The sequence below is a fragment of the Hoplias malabaricus genome, chromosome 3 (assembly GCF_029633855.1).
Source record: "Hoplias malabaricus isolate fHopMal1 chromosome 3, fHopMal1.hap1, whole genome shotgun sequence".
NCBI lineage: Eukaryota > Metazoa > Chordata > Actinopteri > Characiformes > Erythrinidae > Hoplias > Hoplias malabaricus.
In genome coordinates, this window is record NC_089802.1 from 80,178,301 (window position 1) to 80,200,959 (window position 22,659).

General features: G+C 46.0%; 3 protein-coding genes across 3 annotated transcripts in view; 1 reads left to right on the plus strand and 2 right to left on the minus strand.

Moving 5' to 3' along the window:
- Positions 1 to 3,016, minus strand: part of grb2a (growth factor receptor-bound protein 2a) — a 15,934-nt gene extending 12,918 nt beyond the window's left edge. The window contains exons 1-2 of the mRNA XM_066665924.1: positions 2,755 to 3,016; positions 1,570 to 1,689 (exon numbers count right to left, since the gene is read on the minus strand). Of these exons, the coding sequence (XP_066522021.1) occupies positions 1,570 to 1,647 (78 nt within the window). The 5' untranslated portion in view covers positions 1,648 to 1,689; positions 2,755 to 3,016. The remainder of the gene's footprint in view (positions 1 to 1,569; positions 1,690 to 2,754) is intronic.
- A 7,260-nt stretch (positions 3,017 to 10,276) lies between these two features.
- On the minus strand, positions 10,277 to 16,253 carry LOC136691537 (ubiquitin carboxyl-terminal hydrolase 43-like). Its single transcript, XM_066664094.1, has 5 exons — positions 16,212 to 16,253; positions 14,691 to 15,018; positions 13,882 to 14,040; positions 13,457 to 13,639; positions 10,277 to 12,645 (listed from the first exon to the last, which is right to left on the minus strand). The coding sequence occupies exons 1-5, from the start codon at positions 16,251 to 16,253 to the stop codon at positions 11,489 to 11,491; spliced, it is 1,869 nt and encodes a 622-aa protein (XP_066520191.1). The 3' UTR covers positions 10,277 to 11,488.
- LOC136691538 (cell adhesion molecule 2-like) lies at positions 16,252 to 21,073 on the plus strand. Its single transcript, XM_066664095.1, has 4 exons — positions 16,252 to 16,347; positions 17,573 to 17,876; positions 18,702 to 19,102; positions 20,986 to 21,073. Exons 1-3 carry the CDS (start codon positions 16,252 to 16,254, stop codon positions 19,070 to 19,072), a joined length of 771 nt encoding a protein of 256 aa, XP_066520192.1. The 3' UTR covers positions 19,073 to 19,102; positions 20,986 to 21,073.
- The last annotated feature ends 1,586 nt before the right edge of the window (positions 21,074 to 22,659 follow it).

Consider the following 22,659-nt stretch of genomic DNA (forward strand, 5'->3'; position numbering starts at 1 on the left):
GAACACTAACCTCTGTTCATCAGACTCAACACGCTCAGAGGAGAACACTAACCTCTGTTCATCAGACTCAACACGCTCAGAGGAGAACACTGACCTCTGTTCATCAGACTCAACACGCTCGGAGGAGAACACTAACCTCTGTTCATCAGACTCAACACGCTCAGAGGAGAACACTAACCTCTGTTCATCAGACTCAACACGCTCAGAGGAGAACACTAACCTCTGTTCATCAGACTCAACACGCTCAGAGGAGAACACTAACCTCTGTTCATCAGACTCAACACGCTCGGAGGAGAACGCTAACCTCTGTTCATCAGACTCAACACGCTCAGAAGAGAACACTAACCTCTGTTCATCAGACTCAACACGCTCAGAGGAGAACACTAACCTCTGTTCATCAGACTCAACACGCTCAGAAGAGAACACTAACCTCTGTTCATCAGACTCAACACGCTCAGAGGAGAACACTAACCTCTGTTCATCAGACTCAACACGCTCAGAGGAGAACACTAACCTCTGTTCATCAGACTCAACACGCTCAGAGGAGAACACTAACCTCTGTTCATCAGACTCAACACGCTCAGAGGAGAACACTAACCTCTGTTCATCAGACTCAACACGCTCAGAAGAGAACACTAACCTCTGTTCATCAGACTCAACACGCTCAGAGGAGAACACTAACCTCTGTTCATCAGACTCAACACGCTCAGAAGAGAACACTAACCTCTGTTCATCAGACTCAACACGCTCAGAGGAGAACGCTAACCTCTGTTCATCAGACTCAACACGCTCAGAAGAGAACACTAACCTCTGTTCATCAGACTCAACACGCTCAGAAGAGAACACTAACCTCTGTTCATCAGACTCAACACGCTCAGAGGAGAACACTAACCTCTGTTCATCAGACTCAACACGCTCGGAGGAGAACAGTAACCTCTGTTCATCAGACTCAACACGCTCGGAGGAGAACACTAACCTCTGTTCATCAGACTCAACACGCTCGGAGGAGAACACTAACCTCTGTTCATCAGACTCAACACGCTCAGAGGAGAACACTAACCTCTGTTCATCAGACTCAACACGCTCAGAGGAGAACACTAACCTCTGTTCATCAGACTCAACACGCTCGGAGGAGAGCACTAACCTCTGTTCATCAGACTCAACACGCTCGGAGGAGAACACTAACCTCTGTTCATCAGACTCAACACACTCAGAGGAGAGCACTAACCTCTGTTCATCAGACTCAACACACTCAGAGGAGAGCACTAACCTCTGTTCATCAGACTCAACACGCTCGGAGGAGAGCACTAACCTCTGTTCATCAGACTCAACACGCTCAGAGGAGAACACTAACCTCCGTTCATCAGACTCAACACGCTCAGAGGAGAACACTAACCTCCGTTCATCAAACTCAACACGCTCGGAACACTGCCTGGTATTTTAACCGTTTAAAGACATATTTTACACTGCTTTTGTCGTATCTCCTGTTACTGGCCAAGAACAAGGTCTTTAAAGGTTAAATAAATTCAATTGAAGGAGCAGCAGAGTGTGACCATGACATGTCCATACCTTCAACGTCTCTCCACGTCTGAAGCTCAGCTCGTCCTCTGCTGTGGCGTTAAAGTCGTACTTCGCGATGGCCTCCATCTCCGAGGCTGCGTCTGTCCTCCCACAATGCTCTCTGCTCGACTTGACAAATAAATAGTTTAATTAGCTTTTATAAATAACCTTTTCTCCTGAGAGTAAACACACACAGCACATTAGCATCAGAGAGGACCGCAGTGTGTCCCTGGGGACTGCATCGCTCTGACACACCTCCGCTAACCCCGCCCACTTTGTGTGAAGACAGAACAAAACAGTGGTCCACTTCTGGACAAGCAACAAAATGGCTGTAAAACTGTAGAGTGTTCATTTCCGCAGCCACTTCATCTCGAGTGGGTCACAGGGGTCTGGAGAATGAGGGACACCCGTCCGTCACAGCGTAAGTCAACACTAGCTGCTAAACCTGTTACATCAGGACTACGGCACTAGTCAGAACTGGAGATGCAGGACATCTGGTGGCTAAGTAGATGAACTACAATAACAGACAGTCACTCTGGTGAAACCTCTTAGCGCACCTTTAAATCACTGTAAGAGTTATTTCTGTCTGAAAATACGAGACTCTGGGCCCTCTTAGGACATTTTATGTTATAATATACCATTTAAATTTATTAAGAGATTTATACAAATGCGTTTCAACTCCTCTTCAGAACTTACTTTCACTTCAAAATACACAGAAACATTGGTAATTTCATTGAATACGCCTTTAAACTGGGTCTTTTTTAAAATTCTGAATTTACTGTTCCGTTTCTATGGAAATAGAGCTATTTATATTATATTTTACATTATTTGAGTTACTTATACAAGAATAAATCTTAAACACATTTTTAGAGGAAACACTACGATGAATAATTGTTAATATTTTATTTAGAAAAAGCACGTAAACTATAAATAAAACCAAATCTAACAGAGGAAACGGCGAATTGTCCCATTTTCGTTTAAATCATATTGGAATTTTAATTTCCACCTTAAACTCTGCTGCAGTTACAGTCAGGCGTCAGGCACCAGGACGTTACAGCGGCGCCGTTTAAGGTGGAGCGAAAAATTCCAAAGAGGTACCAGGCGAAAAAGGAAAACACTTTCACCGTCGAATTGTATGATGTTCTAGAGCCACGAAGAACCCAGAAATAACACAGAACCACACAAAGAACTCACCTTTTTTGGGCTCTATGTTCTCCACACACAATAAAATCCCTGAGGGTTCAACAGCCTTTGTCCAGCCGAAGCCTCCAATCAGTGATCAATACTAATATCATCAGATGCGATTCTCCACAACCGCCTTTTGAGCACTTTCTACGTTCAGAAATAACAAAAAAACGGAAAGGGATCTCTGGTAGAACCAAGAGAACCAAGAGAACAGCAGAGAGGGGAGAACGCAAGACCACAGCTCCAGAAACCGAGATTACTCCACCCCCATTAACACTCAGACCAATAGAACCGTAAAGGGGCACTCCACCCATTTTCACAAAGTTCTCCAGAAATCACAGGCTGTGACGTAAACGTTGTCAACCACGTGGTTTTGTCCTGAGATGCTGCGTTTGTGAGAACCAAAGCGATTTATATTCGGCGACAGTGGCGCTTATAGGAACCAGGCGTCCAGAACCGGAAATAATTACAGGAAACTGAGTAGAATCGGCTTTCACGATAGTTTTGGGAATGTTTATGAGATCTGAATGAATCTGAAATGTCTTGGATTCAAGCAAAGAACGTCTGTCCATCATCATCATCATCATCATCATCATCATCATCATCACCATCATCATCATCTCTTATAAAAGTCCTGAGACGACACTAAAGACGCCTGGTTCCATTCACCGTCACTGAAAAGAAATCTGAATTCTAATGTTACATCTCAACTATTCCACCCAACTATCCACACACTTGTGGGGCCCATCAATCAATCAATCAATCAATCAGGGTGAGAGATGGGACCAGATGGGAGAGAAGGGTTAAACACGGGGCTGTATCAGATACAGGTAGCACACCTGGGTCACACTGATGAGCCCAGGTTGAGCTCCTATGGGACACAGTAGGGAGAATGTCTGAGTCATGGGTGGATCTCTCCTGTACCTGACACACAGAGCCCTGCTGAAACATGGGCTAAACTCTGAACTGGACACTGCTTTGATCGTGTCATTAAACTGTAGCTTTATGAATAATGTATTGGTTCAAACATAAAGTTTAATCATGAATAAAGATAACAGACAATTAAAGGTCAAATTAAAGCTGTAGTAAGACACACAGGAGACAGGCACTTCATTAATATGTAAATATTTATTTGTGTTTTCTTTATTTCTCAAAGTGACAGGAACAGAGAGGTTTATTGAGAAGCAGGAGAAGGGCGCCATCTGGCGGTGAGTGTGGAAACACAGTAAGAACACTTCAGTAGCGCACACACTTTAAAAAAATCGTTAAAGGATGAATGATATTTATTCATTAAAAATGTGTATTAAGGGTTTTCTTTTTAAAAGATATTTTATAAATTATTTTAAAATGATTCTGATGTTTATTGTGATATACATCATCAAAGACACACCCCCAAAACATGTCTAACACCTCACACACATCTAACCCTCCTCTCCCCCACACACCAGCTGAACGCTAATAACACAGTGACATAATTAATAACACTACATTAGTTATAGACTAGTTATAAACATTGTTTGGTTTAAATCAGCTGTAATGGTCTGGTATCGTGGTGTAGCGTTTACACCAGGTTTAGCCTTGTTAGACTCAGAAACACAGATTCAGACAGACAGGGTTTCATACATCACACAACTAAGGAACCAATCCCGTGAGCTCAGTGGTGGGGCTTTCCAGCCACAGGTGAGCAGCAAATTGAATATTTCCTTCATTCATTGTCTGTAACCCTTATCCAGTTCAGGGCAGCCGTGGGTCTGGAACCTACCCTGAATCACTGGGCACAAGGCAGGAACACACCCTGGAGAGGGCGCCAATGCTTCACAGGGCGACACACACACTCACACACCACACTCCTCACAGACAGTCACCCGGAGGAAACCCACACAGACACAGGGAGAACACACCACACTCCTCACAGACAGTCACCCGGAGGAAACCCACGCAGACACAGGGAGAACACACCACACTCCTCACAGACAGTCACCCGGAGGAAACCCACGCAGACGCAGGGAGAACACACCACACTCCTCACAGACAGTCACCCGGAGGAAACCCACGCAGACACAGAGAGAACACACCACACTCCTCACAGACAGTCACCCGGAGGAAACCCACACAGACACAGGAGGGCAGAGGAGATGGAGTGGAGAAGATGGAGGATATTATTTTATATTTTAAAGAACATCAGCACAATTTAATCATATTCTCTGATGCACTAATGACCTCAGTGACGTGTGGAATCTCAGCTCTAAGCACATCATCAGTGTTATCACTTCACCCCGCAGTGCTTTTAATGTCGTGGCTGTGTGGATCTGATGGATGTTTCTGCACGTGGAGCTGTCGGGGTGCTGACCTCTTCCTGACCTGTGATAAACTGCGGTTTGAACACACCACACTCCTCACAGACAGTCACCCGGAGGAAACCCACACAGACACAGGGAGAACACACCACACTCCTCACAGACAGTCAGAAACAGACAGGAACTTAGCATTTTTAAAAAGTAAAACGACAGTTGTCTTGTTTTTCCTCTGTCCTGCCCCATGGTGTCGATATTGTGTGAATAGAGGAGCTCAGTTTGAATTAGTGTAACTCTCTTTCTCTCTTTTCTCCATTGATTTCTCTACTCTCTATCTTTCAGATCCCTGAGCTCAGACCTGGAACTCCTTATATGGGCATGATGTAGACTAATGATTCACTAATTTAACATTAAGTGTGGTGACGTTTATTCAGCGTTTACTGGACACTCCTGGTCTTTACTCTGCTTTATCCATCATCTCTTTGAACTTCATATCATCAGCTGGTTCAGCTGGGGGTCACCCTCCACCCCCCTCTACGTCCTGCTGCGCCGCAAGTAGCTCAAGAATAAAAAGAGACAGAGACAGAGTGCACTGTGGGTAAAGACTGTGTTTAATAGAGATTTACAAAAATAAAATAATTCATCAGACACTGAGTCTATTCCAAGTCATCATTCGTTAAACAATCCACAGAGGAACCAGCGTGACTGATAAAGTGTGTTTATTGATCACGATCCTGAAATAAATCAATAAACCAATAGTGTTCAACCTGCTCTGAATAAAAAATACCAACCCCTTCCACTCCTTAAAGCTCTTAAAAAACAGGAATAAATACTTAATTCACAGGATTGAGGAACAATGATGTATTGTCACTGTTAGAACAAGACCTCGTATCTCCAGGTTGGAGAAGAGAAGGGATGAAGGTGATTGAGATTGAATGTAATAATGGATTAATGAGCACGTGGTGTAAATGGAAAACTGGATATTTAAATTACGTAAAAAATAAAATAAAATCCAGGGACTAGTTCGCGCTCAAAAATGTGTGATTTTGTAAATTATCACAACGTCTAAGTGGGCGGAGCTTGTAGGCTCTTGAGGCTTTTTCGTAGGGTCTGACCTGAGGAAGAGTTTGGTTTCTACGTCAGTGAGAGTAAGGCGTACAGACATCGATGTATTGTGCTTCACTATAGCGCCACCATGAGGCCAATCAGTGTCATTTCTGTGGCTCACTGAGGTGCACACAAACTACATCTACCCTCCAGGTGTCTGTACGACCTACAGTCTCTTCCCCACGAGTTTTACAGGAGAATGAGAAGAAGAAGAAGAAGAAAAGAAGAAGAAAAAGAAGAAGGAGAAGGAAAACCCCTGCTTTGTTCTTGAACCCAGAAAATGCTGAGGTTGTATTCTGACTGTGACGACACATACACACACATTAATATAAATATAAAACTGATCTGGACATAATTTTGGCTTTGATTTAAAAATAATCACCAGACTGTATTTATTCTAAAATCATTTTTACAAACCTTTTATAAAACTCTCACAAAACTGATATAAAACACAAATCCAGGGAAAAACAAAACACTAAAAGTCCTTCATGTTTAAAAAAGAGAGGAGCTTAAAAACAAATAACAAACGTGAGAAAAGGAAAACAATGCCCTTGAGTTAAGACAAGCACTCAGCCAAAGAACTGTCCCCTGCTCCGTGGGGTCCTGTGGGTCCTGAACATCAAAGAGCAGTGAGAAAGGGGCAAACGAAGTATGCAGAGCAACACAGACTACAGTCTCTAACTGTAGAACTACAAAATACTCCTGTGTGTGGAGTGTGTGAGCTGTCTCTTGGCCGTGTGTGTGTGTGTGTGTGTGTAGTGTGTGAGCTGTCTCTTGGCCGTGTGTGTGTTTGTGTGGAGTGTGTGAGCTGTCTCTTGGCCGTGTGTGTGTGTGTGTGTGTGTGTGTAGTGTGTGAGCTGTCTCTTGGCCGTGTGTGTGTGTGTGTGGAGTGTGTGAGCTGTGTCTTGGCCGTGTGTGTTTGTGTGTGTATGTGTGGAGTGTGTGAGCTGTGTCTTGGCCGTGTGTGTGTGTGTGTGTGTGTGTGTGTGAGCTGTCTCTTGGCCGTGTGTGTGTGTGTGTGTGTGTGTGTGTGTGTGAGCTGTCTCTTGGCCGTGTGTGTGTGTGTGTGGAGTGTGTGAGCTGTGTCTTGGCCGTGTGTGTGTGTGTGTGTGTGTGTCTTGGCTGTGTGTGTGTGTGTGTGTGTGTGTGTGTGTGTGTGTGTGTGAGCTGTCTCTTGGCCGTGTGTGTGTGTGTGTGGAGTGTGTGAGCTGTGTCTTGGCCGTGTGTGTGTGTGTGTGTGTGTGTGTGTGTGTGTGTGTGTGTGAGCTGTCTCTTGGCCGTGTGTGTGTGTGTGTGTGTGTGTGTGTGTGTGTGTGGAGTGTGTGAGCTGTGCCTTGGCCGTGTGTGTGTGTGTTAAACCCTTTAATAAATATGTCTCATGTCTGATGTCAGGAGAGAGGTAATTTTACATTTGTTATCAATAATGTCTTCAGATTTGTGATCAACATCAAACAGTGGAAACCAGTGGAAGACGTCCATTAAATCATCAATAAACTCAAAATATTCACATTACATTAAAAACACTGCCTTCATTTTCCTCTGAAACACAGTCTGTGTTGGTGTTAAAGCTCCTGGTGGCTGACCGATATATTGGCTCTCGATATTATTGACTGATACTGACGTTATGTCATTATCGATAATCAGTTTTTGTAACCAGCCTCTGACACATTGTAAACTCTCTATGAATTACCAAAGGTGGACCGATGTATTGATTGATTTTACAGTGATGATATCAGTATTGATCCTGTCATGCTCTTATCAGACTGAGGTTTAAATCTAATTGTTAACACAGTCATTGGTTTGTGAAATCTATACATAATTAATGATAATAACTAGGTTCCAGTTAAAAACATCAATCCTTCTGCGTGGTGCCTGTGGAAACCTCATTAATTACAGTAACCTCAAGATTAAATCAATAAAAACATTCACAATTCTCTCTTAGAACACATCCGCTGTTTAACACCAAGACTATTTTAACATCAAATCATCGGAAAAATACATGTAATATTTCATTAAACCACAAATAATTCTGTGTGGTTTTATAATATATATATATCATAGTTCAACAGATATTATTTTTTATCGGTCCTAAGTCCTAATGATAATATTTCAAGAACAACTAAAAAAACATGTTCGGTGCCAGGACGTTTTTTTCTAAAAACATGTGGATGTTTATCAACAACTCAGTCTCACACCTATTCCTGACATAGTCGCATATTTCGTATATCGTAAGTGAATGGGTAGTTACCATAGAAACAGTACGTGACAGCAACAGGAAACTCCTCCTCATTACAGTCATCACTCATTTAACATAGAAAAAGGCATAAAGCGAATTACAGATCATAGGTTCTTATTCCAACAAAGGCATAAAGTATTTTATTATAATATTTCTCCTGAGCGATGTTTATTATTGGTGTCCTACTTTAGCTTTAACTCTAACGAGAACATTTATTTCACTTAACGTTATTTTGACTAATTTTCAAAAGGTTAACACTGAAAAGGACATTTCTCTAGACGTTATTTACTTCGATATTTTAGCGAATAATGACTTAGTAACGTTATATTTTCCGTAAATAAAAATAAGACTGTGGTATTAATGGATGGTAATGACATCGTAATGAGGAAGAGTTGTCGTGTTACTGTCGTATAACACGGGCACTGATATGGTTTCTATGGTAATTACCCATTCACTTATGATCGTGATATTGTCGCATAAAATGTCGAAAATATGCGACTATGTCACGAATAGGTGTGAGACCTTGTTGTTATCAACAACCCTGAACTGGATGAGCGGTTACAGACAATGAATGAGTGAATGTTTATCAACATTGCAAGTAAAAAAAGGTAAACAAAAAAACAAACAAAAAAAACAAACAAAAACAATCCAGTGCAGTTAAAGGATTAGCGCTGATGACAATGCTAACATGGCTAACAAAGAAAGGAAGCCGGTTGGAATGATCAGGTTTGCATCATTTGCATAAACAGTTGGTTACAGACCCCTTTATTCCACTGTTAGCACCGTTAGCATGTTTCGTTTTCTGAACTTTTACTTTGTAGGAAGCCAATAAGACAATAATAAGGCAACTCTGTTACATCATTAGCATAGAAACAAAAAGTGACATCATTAACACAGAGAGAAGTGTGTGGATCATTATTGCGTTGGTTTTTTAAAGCGAGTCATTGGTCGGAACGTTGTTTACTGTGCAGTTTTTAGCTGGTTCTTCAGCCGAGTACTGCACTGAGCACAGCAGGGGGGTCCAGAAACAGAACCGGGGGTCCACACTTCGGTTCCTGAGCTGAGAGATGCTGGACGCCCTGAGAACGTTCCCCTAACCACAGCTCACTCTCTCAGGGCTAAAGGAGTTTAAAGAGCTCAGACTGGACCAGGACTTTTACTGCGGTCAGTGTTGAGGACTTTTATTGCACCGGGGCGACTGCAGGGTGTAAATGATTAGTTTGATGATAAGACCTCAGTGTTTAAAGCTTCTCCAGACTGTGAGCGTCTTCTCTCAGGGCTTCAGTGAAGAGTTCTGATAAAACAGCTTGGGTTCAGAGCGTCTGAGTTTCCAAAACATTTAAATCAATGGTTAACGTCTAAATAAAACATCTGCATAAGTTCTGTGTGGATCTAGCAGCTTCACACTGTGCCAACCCTTCTCTCTCTCTCTCTCTCTCTCTCTCTCTCTCTATCTCTCTGTCTCTCGCCCTCTCTCTCTATCTCTCACCCTCTGTCTCTCTCTCTCTCTCCATCTCACCCTCTGTCTCTCTCTCTCTCTATCTCTCACCCTCTCTCAGTCTCTCTGTCTCTCTCTCTCTATCTCTCTGTCTCACTCTCTCTCTATCTCTCTGTCTCTCTCTATCTCTCTGTCTCTCGCCCTCTCTCTCTATCTCTCACCCTCTGTCTCTCTCTCTCTCTCCATCTCACCCTCTGTCTCTCTCTCTCTCTATCTCTCACCCTCTCTCAGTCTCTCTGTCTCTCTCTCTCTATCTCTCTGTCTCACTCTCTCTCTATCTCTCTGTCTCTCTCTCTCTCACCCTCTCTCTCTCTGTTTCTCTCTGTCTCTCACACCCTCTCTGTCTCTCTCACACCCTCTCTCATCCTCTCTCTCTCTGTTTCTCTCTGTCTCTCACACCCTCTCTGTCTCTCTCACACCCTCTCTCTCTGTCTCTCTCTGTCTCTCACACACACACCCCTTATAACGTATAAACACAGTGATGAAGCAGGTTCTGGTTCTACAGGGATGTCCAGACTCTGAGCAGTGGACAGTGGAGGTGAATGGAACCAGACGTCCTCCTCTAAAAGCTCCTCATTTAATGACTGTATCAGGAACTCTACACTAACTCTGTTCTCTAACTAAAAGTTATAGTGTTAATGTTTAACGTGGTGTCGGTTTCCAGCTGAAAGATACGACTGGGAACGGCCTGGGCTTTGTTCATTTGAAGCCTGGTGTGGTCTGACTTTAATGCAGTGACGGTGGAGTGTCTCGCGGAGCTCTGTGACGCACTGAGGAACTAAACCGCTGCGGTGTTGGGACTTCTTTTTAAAACGATAAGTTCTACTTTTTTGGGGTCTCTCCAGAGGTGACCTGGGTACAGCACCAAGGGATTTACCCTGACTGAACAATGCAGGGCTTTTCCACTAATGGAGCTTTTCCACTGCATGGGATCGGCTCGAGTCTCTTTCAGCTCTTTCTCTTTCCCACTCCCACAGCTCCCCACCAAACGGAGCCGGTGACGTCACAAACCCAGTCTCTAACAGGAGCCGCGGGCTTTAAACATCACAGCAGCGCAGAGGTAGAGTCAGGGGCTGTTCACTCGGTGTGTGGCGTGTTGTTGGTGTTTGGACTGAACCCGGCTCCGCCCCCAGTTCCTCACAGAGCAGTTTTCGCTGGAGATTTTCCTCAGACACCGACCCAAGGAGCGTCTGCCCCTCTTCAGAAACCCCTCGGGGGAACGTTACGAGCTGCTGCTGAGAGTCGGATAAAAACCAATGTGAACGCTGCTGTAACTTCAGAGATTTCACACGCGGCTGGAGCTCTGTGTTTCCTGATGATTGACAGGTCTCTGGAGGGTTTACACCTCACAGTCAGAACCGACTCGGCTCTGTTGGAACCATACGAGAACATGGACAATCAGAGTGAAGTAGGTTCCATGACGTAGAAAAGCACCATAAGCTCAGCTCTGAACTGTCCTGAGGTCCTCGGGGGTTAGAGCAGGACAGAGGTGGGGCAGAGGGACTCCTGGCTCAGTGCTGGGGACCACAGAGTAGAGTAGATTAGATTAGATATGTCTGTCCATTTGTCATAATCTCAGATCTGAAACCTCTTACTGCAGTGTGTTGTTTAGAAGCTGGACTCTGGTACCGGTCTCCTGCGGCCCAGCGTGGAGCTGCTGCTGTACCGGGTCTGCGATCTCTTTAAGGAGTTCTTTTCCGAACTGGAGATTCTCCCAGGAACACCATTCCTCTGCAGTGACATCGCCCTCTGCTGGCTCTCTCCGCTCCTGCGAGGAATGTTGGAGGAACTCTGAGAGCGTTTGATGTCCACCCCGTGATCTTGTTGTGTCCGAATGCTGTTGTTTACTCCACTTCTGGACGGCAGGGAGAGTCTTGAGATGCTTCTTTCTCCTGGAACGCTGTTCTCCAGCAGTTCTCCGTCCCCAGCTCCTCGTCCCGGGTCCCTCTTCACAAAGCCGCCCTTCAGAAAGGCCATGACCCCGTCCTGAGGCCTTAGTTCATCTCTCCTCCTCTCCGTCTCTTCCTCCAGGAACCTCTCTCCAGCCGTGGTCCTGCTTCTCCTCAGGAGCGTTCCTCCAGAGCTGGAGCTCCTCAGGATCTCTGGGTTCTGGGGTCGCTCTTGATCTTGTTTGGACCTCCTGGTGCTTCTTCGAGTCAGGGTGCCATCATCTTTTTGTCCACTTCTCTGCCCTGGGTTAGTCCTGGACTCCCTTTGCTGTCCTTCAGCCACTTGTGGAGAACTGTGGAGAATTATTTGAGCATCTGGGGCTTTTTTGGCTTCTGCTTTTTTACCCTCTGGAGGTTTTTTACCCCATGGGGCTTTTTTAGCCTCTGCTCTTTGACCATCTGGATCTTTTTTGGCATCTTCTTTCTGACCCTCTGAGCCTCTCTGACCCTCTGGAACCTTTTGACCTGCTGCTTTTTGACCCTCTGGGGCTTTTAATCTCTCTACACTTTCCTTATTGGAAGTTGAGCTCAGCAGAGCAGCGATGGGGTCCTTCATTAACCGAGGCCTTCTGCCCGACTCTAAGTACTCCACCAACTGGACTGGTGCGTCAGAGGGGGGATTAGAGTCAGTGGAGACGTTGGGGGCAGTAGGGGCAGGCTCTGGGGCCGGTCTGCGTCTGTCTTTGGAATTGAACGACCATCTGAGAGGAAAGAGTTTACTGATTTTCTCTTTGGGTTTTGCTGGGCTCCTCATGCTCACGCTCCGTCCCTGAAGGCCTCGGATAAATGGCCTCACCTCGAACCCTCCCAGAGAAGCTGAAACAGAGAAAACTGTGTTGTTTCACAACGGAACAGAAAAGAAAACGTGAATCTCAATTCTTATTTTCACCTCTAATCCTCATTGGAGCTGAGTTACAGGGCGCAGCGGTTAAATCTCCCCCCACGACACGAGACAACCCTTCAACACCCTGATACTTCATCAGAACACAAATAAAACAGAGCAGCGCTTCATTCCCAGGTGACTAGCGCCGCTCTGTAGCAGCTCTGCACCAGTCTGCAGTGATATCAGAGGAGCTGCTGGACTTTAGTTACATTTAGAGCCTCATTCTCCTTCAGAAGAGTTCCACAATCAGAGATTACCCCCCTCTCCTCACTCTTCTGTGACATGGAGCTCAGCTCAGATTCTCATTCTACAGAGTTCTGTTCACACCACAGTTCCACCTTAAATCAATGTAATTGCTTCATCATTTAAGGTGGAACTGTAAATTTACAGCTAACTCCCGAGACCTCAGCTGCTCCTCGTGCTGTTTTCTGCTCGTTCTGAAGTAAAGGCCATAATCCACTGAAACTACATTAAACTCAGAGAATACACTGGGGTCATAGAGTTTAAAGGAGGAAACACTGACCCCTGTGGGTGTCTTTGGGCACTGCGCAGCGTCTCTCCGCTGATTCACTAGGCGTCATAACCCTCCGTTTGGAGCATGACTCAGTTTGAAGACACAGGTCGCCCTCACACTCCGCCCACCCCACTCTCCAAGGGGTCAAGGGGTAGAATGGTATTCATCAAACTGATCAAAACCTGATCACCATCACAATCTGTTTGGAGGTTTAGGAGATGGTAACTTACCGCGGTCGTCCTTCAGAGGCTCCTCTGGGAAGACAGGTAAGGTGGGTGAGACAGGTGAGACAGGTGAGACAGGGGAGTCTGGGATGGAGAGGATGGTGGATGCTCGAGAGACCATGCTCCCTCTTTTACTGTCTCCGTTCATGCGCATCAGCCAGTGCTCCGACACCGAGGAGCTGATGGACCCTGCGGGGGTTAATTCAGCACAGTGAACACACTCACACTTGAACTGGAATTTAACCCTATACTGGCTTTCTGACTTCACCTGATTCAGGTGCGTTCTCAGAGTACAGTAAACATACACACACACACACACACACACACACACACACACACACATGTCAGAGGAGACAGCAGTGCTGGGGGGGTTTTACTGGTACTCTCTGATGTGAGTGTGTGTGTTAGTGTGTGTTGTGTGGTGTCCTCACCCCTGACGGAGCTGTTAGCTGACCATGGTGGGATGGCGTTCCTGCGCTGGTAGAACAGAATATACGCTCCTTTTGTGCAGATTTCCTCCTCGAGAACCAGGTCCACACTGCTGTCATCATAACTGTACCACTGACCGTCCACAGAGTTCCTACAGTACGCTACACACACACACACACACACGTTCTGTTACAGAGAAACTCACACAGTCAGGACAGTGGAGGTAAATGGAAGACGTCCTCCTCTAAAAGCCCCTCACAGAAAGTGAGGACAGTAGACGGTGGGGGACTGTGGACGGTGGGGGACAGTAGACGGTGGGGGACTGTGGACAGTAGACGGTGGGGGACAGTGGTCGGTGGGGGACAGTGGGGGACTGTAGACGGTGGGGGACAGTGGACGGTGGGGACAGTAGACGGTGGGGGACAGTGGACGGTGGGGGAAAGTGGACGGTGGGGGACAGTAGTCGGTGGGGGACAGTAGACGGTGGGGGACAGTGGACGGTGGGGGACAGTCGACGGTGGGGGACAGTGGGGGACACGGGGCTGAATTCTGAGTGTAGTGTGGAGAAGGGGGTGGTGTTTAAACCCAGTCCTGGTGGAGAGGGGCGTACAGGACGCTGTGAGGGACACACACTGTCCTCCATCATCATCATCATCATCATCATCACTCCACAGAGACTCTGTAGACGGTGGAGGAGCTGCTGGAGGAGGAGAGGAAGTAAAACACTGGGTGTGTGTTGGAGACGAGGAGACGTCTGGTTCCATTCACTTCCACTGGAGAGAGCAATGATTGTATTTTATTGTGTGTTTACCTGTGTAGTGTCCACCGTGCAGCCCCCCGTGGTGGTTACACACAGCGTAGAGGTCGTACAGGACGTCCGAGGGTGTGTGTGTCCAGCTGTGATGCCAGGGCTCGAGGCCCTGGGTGCTGTGACTGCGTTTGGCCACATGGGGCGTCATGTCCAGCCCAGTGTGGGGGAAGGTGATCAGGGTGGAGAGTTTGTTCCTGCGGTCGCCCACCTGCCGGAACCGCTTCAGGTGCAGGATCAGGATGTCCGGCAGAGTCCAGAGACTCAGCTTTAACACACCCTGCTGCAGCTTCTTACAGTGAGGACACCTCCACGCGTCGTCTGGAGCCAGCTGTGAACACACACACACACACACTGCTACTTTAATCTGCGCCCATTAGAAGTAAAACCTGAACCGAAGTGTGGTGTGACGCTCTGGAGCGAGGCTCAAGGCCGAGTGTGATCTAGCGGAGCACTGGAGACTGTGGAACGGTGGAACTGTGTTCTGTGGATGTCCAGAAGTTGTAAACACTTTTATAACCAGTGAACGTAGGTATTTTAAGGTGTATATTGTTCCTAATCTCTAAAGACAAGCATAAAACAAAAGGAGATGCATCAGAGTAGCTGCCCATGATCCTGAGGTCACCAAGCTTCATGCCAAGCGAGGCCTAGAGGGGTATAACCTCCTCAGCACTGCTCTGTGGAGCACTGGAAGGGTGTTCTGTGAAAAATACTTCTGAATAATGGTGTACTTAAAGTGTGCTGAAATAGATCTGTACTTGTGTTCTTTTGAAAATTAAATCACTACTAATATGTAATTAATATTATATTCATTCATTCATTCATTCATTGTCTGTAAGCCTTATCCAGTTCAGGGCGGCGGTGGGTCCGGAGTCTACCTGGAATCACTGGGCAGAAACACACCCTGGAGGGGGCGCCAGTCCTTCACAGGGCGACACACACTCACACATTCACTCACACACTCACACCTACGGACACTTTTGAGTCTCCAATCCACCTACCAACGTGTTTTTGGAGCGTGGGAGGAAACCGGAGGAAACCCACGCAGACACAGAGAGAACATACCACACTCCTCACAGACAGTCACCCGGAGGAAACCCACGCAGACACAGAGAGAACACACCACACTCCTCACAGACAGTCACCCGGAGGAAACCCACGCAGACACAGGGAGAACACACCACACTCCTCACAGACAGTCACCCGGAGGAAACCCACGCAGACACAGAGAACACACCACACTCCTCACAGACAGTCACCCGGAGGAAACCCACACAGACACAGGGAGAGCAGAGGAGATGAAGTGGAGAAGATGGAGGATATAATTTTATATTTTAAAGAACATCAGCACAATTTAATCATATTCTCTGATGCACTAATGACCTCAGTGACGTGTGGAATCTCTGCTCTAACCACATCATCAGTGTTATCACTTCACCCCGCAGTGCTTTTAATGTCGTGGCTGTGTGGATCTGATGGATGTTTCTGCACGTGGAGGTGTCGGGGTGCTGACCTCTTCCTGACCTGTGATAAGCTGCGGTTTGAACCTGATGCAGTTATCAACATGACCTTCAAGATTTTGTCGGAACCAGGTCAAACTCAGCCCCACGTCAACCACATGTCACCCTCAGTTCAGCTCCGAGCCCTGCTCTCTCCACAGGTGAGTCCAGACCTCTTACTCTTCCTCAGAACTCCTGGACCTTCTGAATACCTCTCTTTCTGCTCATATCAGGGAGCGAGCTCCATCTCCATCTCAGCTCCATCTTCTTCTTCTCCACTACATCTCCTCATTTCCAGCTCCTCTGCTCCCTTTTCTCCACTACATCTCCTCATTTCAGCTACTCTGCTCCTTTTTCTCCACTACATCTCCTCATCTCCATGTCCTCTGCTCCTTTTCTCCACTACCTCTTCTCTGCTCATTTTTTTCTCCACTACATCTCCTCAATCTCCATCTCCTCTGCTCAATCTTCTCAGCTCTATCTCCTCTGCTCAAACTTCTCTTCTGCTCCATCTTCTCATCCCTATCTCCTCTGCTCCATTTTCTCCACACATCATCATCCTCCACTCCCTCTCTTTTACTTCATCTTCCATCTTCTTTGAATATATTCAGTTCCTAATCCACTGCGCTCCCTTTTCTCCTTCTCTTTCATTCTTCTCTGTTCTCTTTATTTTCTCTTTGTCTTGGTGGTGTTCTTCGTTCTTAGATAATATTTTCCTGTAAATTCCTGCTCAGCTCAGTTTGATCGGATCATATTCAGGTCGTAATTCTTTGAAGCTTCATTCTCTCATCTTTCATTTCCTTTCTGTTCATCTTCAAAACCCAGTCTCTGTATTTCTCTCTTTCTTTTGGTCTTTTTTCCCTGCTCAGTCGATCTCTATCGTTTTCTCTCTCTCTTTTTTCTCCTGGGACTCTTCCTGTAGTTAGTCCTTCACTCGGAGTGACCACACCTTCACTGGAGAAAACGAATTCTGAAACTGTCCTAATTTTGCTGATTTTTAGAGAGTGACTTTTAGCTGTGATCCGTTTCATTCCTCTTTTTCTTATTCAGTGAAAAATGGTGTGGGTGAATCTCCTGTTCCTCGCTGCGATGTTTTCATCCGTGTGTTTCTGAGCTAGCTATTTCATTCTGTATTGTGTTCTTGGTGTTCATGTGATTCACAGCACAGCTGACGGTAAAGAATACTCACTAATTATTCAAGTCAAAGCTGAAATAAAGCAGCTGTTAAACTGACACCTAGTGGCCTGGACATGTCAGGAATTCTGGTCTAAAACTGGTTTATTCAGGAGCTGAATTCATTTTCTCTTTCTACTTCTTGATGGTGGTAAAAATGCTTGACTGCACCTTTAAAGTGCTGTACCGTCTCTTTAAACAGATCTGGTGCAGTGTGAGCCGACAGTTGGAACAGTCGGAGAGGAGACGCTGATCCCGTGTTCATTTAGACTTCCCCCGGGAGAAGATCTGACGTTAGTTATCTACAGCGCGACAAAAACCAAGAAAGAAGAGAAAAGAAACACCCTCCTGATCGTCAGACACATGCTGGTGGAGGACAGTCGAGTTAAAACCGTGAACAACTCTGATCCCTCTTTAATCTTCACTCACACAGCGGTTTCTGACGAGGGAGAGTACGACTACACGGTCAGGACCAACCACGGCTTCGTAGGAGGAACCTTCAGCCTCAGAGTGAGAGGTGAGAGTTTTGTTCCAATCAGATTAGAGTCACTATCGTGTGTGCTGCTAGATCAGATACAAATCCGACTTGTGGCATGTGACACAAATGTGAACAGTCAGATCGGATTTCCTGTATCAGCACGGCTAAACGACAGAGGACTTACAGAGTGCTCTTCACAGATTATAAAACTAAAACTACCTCTCACACAGTGCTCTAGTTCAACCGCAAGATGTGACGCTTATGTCCGAATACAAATGTTTTTAGAGTTCAACATACAGTACAAGTGCAGAAAGCCTTATTTTATGACCTACACTGTGCACTACGTAGGGTGGAGAGAGATATATGAGGCTGAGCCGCTCTCTTGGTGCAGCAGTAAAAGCAGGCAGGGTTTTTTTCTCCTTGTCCTGATCATGTCCAGTCGAAGAGGGGGTTAGCTGTCCTCTTGAGCAAAATGTGATGCGCATCTGTCTCCCAGTCGTCTCCCAGTGGTGTCGTAGGTTATTTGTGGAGGTGATGTGTATAAACGTGAACAGTCAAGATGCGCCAAATCCCATCTGAGCAAAATAAATAAATCAATATATATCTGAATTGATGAATGGGTCTTATAGTGTGAACACAGTCTTAGTGTTCTCCTCCTAGTGTGTTGAGCTGATTAAACCGAATTAGCATTATCTAACGTGAATGAAACATCATTAAAAACTCGCTCGCTGTAACCTCAAGGAGCTGTCCATGTTTGGTCCTGAGCTCAATCAATGTTTCGTACAAACTCGACCCAAGCCCTCATCCAGTCAGAAACTCCAAAACATCTCTGTCTGAAATGTAACTGGTGTTCTCTCTGTTCAGCGGCGTACGGTTCCCCTACCATGAGTTCCAGTCCAGACGAGGTGGAAGACGGAGACAGAGCTGAACTGTCCTGCAGCACTAGCGGTGGATATCCAGCAGGGGGCATTCACTGGTTCGACAGCACTGGAGCCAACTGGACAGAGAGAGCCACACTGGAGATAACGAAGAGAGACGACAGACTGCTGACAATGTCCAGTAAACTGACCCTCACTGTCGACTCAAGACTGAGGTCCTTCAGATGCATCATCCTCAGCAGTGAATTCACAGAAGAAGCAGAAGAGACCTTTCACCTGAAGAGGAGAGACCCCTGTCCCTGCTGCTCCTCTGGAGAATCCTGCACCGTCCGGTTCTGCACCCGCTACAACGGATAACTTCAGAACTCATAACCCCGGATACTTTCAGTACTCTCATTACACCCCACCGTAACTTTAGTACTGTCAACACGTCACCACTTCAGAACTGTTAGTACTTAGAGGTAACATCTGCCGTTGTGGGGAAGCATTTGTTTACATTCAGAATTCAGAACATTACATACAGTCGCTTCTTACTCAAACACACTGCTCCACCTTAAAAGATACAGTCTCTTCTTACTCACACACACCGCTCCACCTTAAAAGATACAGTCGCTTCTTACTCAAACACACTGCTCCACCTTAAAAGATACAGTCTCTTCTTACTCACACACACCGCTCCACCTTAAAAGATACAGTCGCTTCTTACTCACACACACTGCTCCACCTTAAAAGATACAGTCGCTTCTTACTCAAACACACTGCTCCACCTTAAAAGATACAGTCTCTTCTTACTCACACACACCGCTCCACATTAAAAGATAGTCTCTTCTTACTCACACACACCACTCCACCTTAAAAGATACAGTCCCTTCTTACTCAAACACACCACTCCACCTTAAAAGATACAGTCGCTTCTTACTCAAACACACCGCTCCACATTAAAAGATACATTCGCTTCTTACTCAAACACACCGCTCCACCTTAAAAGATACAGTCGCTTCTTACTCAAACACACCGCTCCACCTTAAAAGATACAGTCTCTTCTTACTCACACACACCGCTCCACGATACAGTCGCTTCTTACTCACACACACCGCTCCACCTTAAAAGATACAGTCGCTTCTTACTCAAACACACCGCTCCACCTTAAAAGATACAGTCGCTTCTTACTCAAACACACCGCTCCACCTTAAAAGATACAGTCGCTTCTTACTCAAACACACCGCTCCACCTTAAAAGATACAGTCGCTTCTTACTCACACACACCGCTCCACCTTAAAAGATACAGTCGCTTCTTACTCACACACACCGCTCCACCTTAAAAGATACAGTCGCTTCTTACTCAAACACACCGCTCCACCTTAAAAGATACAGTCGCTTCTTACTCAAACACACCGCTCCACATTAAAAGATACAGTCGCTTCTTACTCACACACACCGCTCCACCTTAAAAGATACAGTCGCTTCTTACTCACACACACCGCTCCACCTTAAAAGATACAGTCGCTTCTTACTCACACACACCGCTCCACCTTAAAAGATACAGTCGCTTCTTACTCAAACACACCGCTCCACCTTAAAAGATACAGTCGCTTCTTACTCACACACACCGCTCCACCTTAAAAGATACAGTCGCTTCTTACTCACACACACCGCTCCACCTTAAAAGATACAGTCGCTTCTTACTCACACACACCGCTCCACCTTAAAAGATACAGTCGCTTCTTACTCACACACACCGCTCCACCTTAAAAGATACAGTCGCTTCTTACTCACACACACCGCTCCACCTTAAAAGATACAGTCGCTTCTTACTCACACACACCGCTCCACCTTAAAAGATACAGTCGCTTCTTACTCACAGTCGTTTACCAGTTATCAGCCATGTACACACTCAGCAGAACAGAACCAGTCGCTCTGAACCAGCGGGTGGCTCTTATGACTTCCACAGAAGCAGTGGACCCCGGGTGTAAAGAGGGACCAGTGATGATGCGGCGTCAGCTTTCTGGACTTCTTCTGGATTTCTGAGTCTACAAGATATCTCCAAGTTGTTTTAGAGTCTTCACTCTGACTCACAGAGAACGGTCTGAAGGAAAGGATTAATCAGTCATTGTTCCTCTGTTCATTTCTGTTTAATTCCATGATTTTCACATAACGAACGGACGGAAGTGACTCAGAACAGAACTGCAATAAAACTGAATTAATGACTGTGCAGTGTGTGTTTGTGTGTGTGTGTGTGTGTGTGTCTGTGTGTACTGTTTTCCTTTCAGAACTAGAAATGCATTAAATCACATTACATTAAAGCAGCAGAAATGTTTGTCTATAATTTAGACACAGATTGTACAACATTAACATCAACAATCTCCTGATGCTGTTAGAAATGACCCACTCTAATGGGTGTGTGTTTGTGGTGAAGTGGTGTTCGTCTCAGTGTAACGCTCAGGTTTGTAGGAACAGGATGTTGGTCTGAGTCTAGCAGCGAATACTGGGTTAAAATGAGTCACTCTCAGAGAAACTGCAGACTGCGCCGCTGCTCTGTCCATCCCAGCTCCCGAGAATAACATCACTACACCGACCTGCCGCAAGATTACAACCACCGGGCCGAGGTGAGTGACACTCTGTGAAACACAGACCCGTGGGCCACACACTGATCTTGTGAGTGGACCCTGTCGCTGGTGTGGACCCAACAAGGCCGGTCCTTTTGGAGAAGCTCCACACCGCCCCGGTGCTAAGTGTGTGTTCACAGCAGTCTTCCAACACTTACACATTTACAAATGATGTTTCTACAAGGGCCCTTTAGTAAAGAAAATGGTTCTGTAGAGAACCCTAAACACCTGTTGAATGATTAAAGGGTTTTCGCATTGTGAAGGGGTTCTTCAGACGGATGGAGAATGTGCTGTAGTCGGTTCTGTTCAGCACCTTTTAGAGAAGGCTTCCTCGACTGTAATAAGCATGACATTGTAACAATAGAGGAACCCTTTTTTGGTGCCGTATGGAACCCTTCTCTAAACAGTGCTGTATAGAACCATGTAAAGAACCAGCGAATTCATGCAAAAGGTTCTTCAGGTTTTCAGGGTCCTATCCCCTCAGTGATGGCTCTTATTTGTTTGACTGTGAGGGACTTCCTGTTGCCAGTGTTAGTTGTTGGCCAAAGTTCTCAATAAAAACCACACGGAGAGAAACTCAGCCACATCCTCAGAGTTCAGAGGGAGGGTAACTCAAAGAAGTGGACTGACATGTCCCACGCAGAGCGGTTTAAATCTTTAACGTTGTAGTGTGGAGAGAGAGGGAGAGAGAGGACTGTCCCTCAGCTACTGTTCCACTCTATTCTTATTCCTGAAAGCCTTGATCTCCACCAGAGCCATGGACACGCGCACTCTCATTAAGGCTTTTTTTTAAACACACACTCGCAAAAAAAAAAAAATAATAATAAACTAAAATAATTTAATTATAATAATAATATTATTAGCGGCACAGTGGTGGTGCAGGTTAGTGTCACAGTCACACAGCTCCAGGGACCTGAAGGCTGTGCGTTTGATTCCCGCTCCAGGTGACTGTCTGTGAGGAGTGCGGTGTGTTCTCTCTGTGTCTGTGTGGGTTTCCTCCGGGTGACTGTCTGTGAGGAGTGCGGTGTGTTCTCCTGTGTCTGTGTGGGTTTCCTCCTGGTGACTGTCTGTGAGGAGTGTGGTGTGTTCTCTCTGTGTCTGCGAGGGTTTCCTCCGGGTGACTGTCTGTGAGGAGTGTGGTGTGTTCTCCCTGTGTCTGCGTGGGTTTCCTCCAGGTGACTGTCTGTGAGGAGTGTGGTGTGTTCTCCCTGTGTCTGCGTGGGTTTCCTCCGGGTGACTGTCTGTGAGGAGTGTGGTGTGTTCTCTCTGTGTCTGCGTGGGTTTCCTCCGGGTGACTGTCTGTGAGGAGTGTGGTGTGTTCTCTCTGTGTCTGCGTGG

Excerpts from the sequence above, each read along its gene's own strand:
- LOC136691538 (XM_066664095.1), top strand. The coding sequence starts at position 16,252 with ATGACCTTCAAGATTTTGTCGGAACCAGGTCAAACTCAGCCCCACGTC. Across the intron at positions 16,348-17,572 it reads GAGCCCTGCTCTCTCCACAG|TGTGAGCCGACAGTTGGAAC; the intron begins GTGAGTCCAGAC and ends GATCTGGTGCAG. Across the intron at positions 17,877-18,701 it reads CTTCAGCCTCAGAGTGAGAG|CGGCGTACGGTTCCCCTACC; the intron begins GTGAGAGTTTTG and ends CTCTCTGTTCAG.
- LOC136691537 (XM_066664094.1), bottom strand. The coding sequence starts at position 16,253 with ATGTTGATAACTGCATCAGGTTCAAACCGCAGCTTATCACAG. Across the intron at positions 14,041-14,690 it reads GCACGGTGGACACTACACAG|CGTACTGTAGGAACTCTGTG; the intron begins GTAAACACACAA and ends GTGTGTGTGTAG. Across the intron at positions 13,640-13,881 it reads AGCTAACAGCTCCGTCAGGG|GGTCCATCAGCTCCTCGGTG; the intron begins GTGAGGACACCA and ends TAACCCCCGCAG.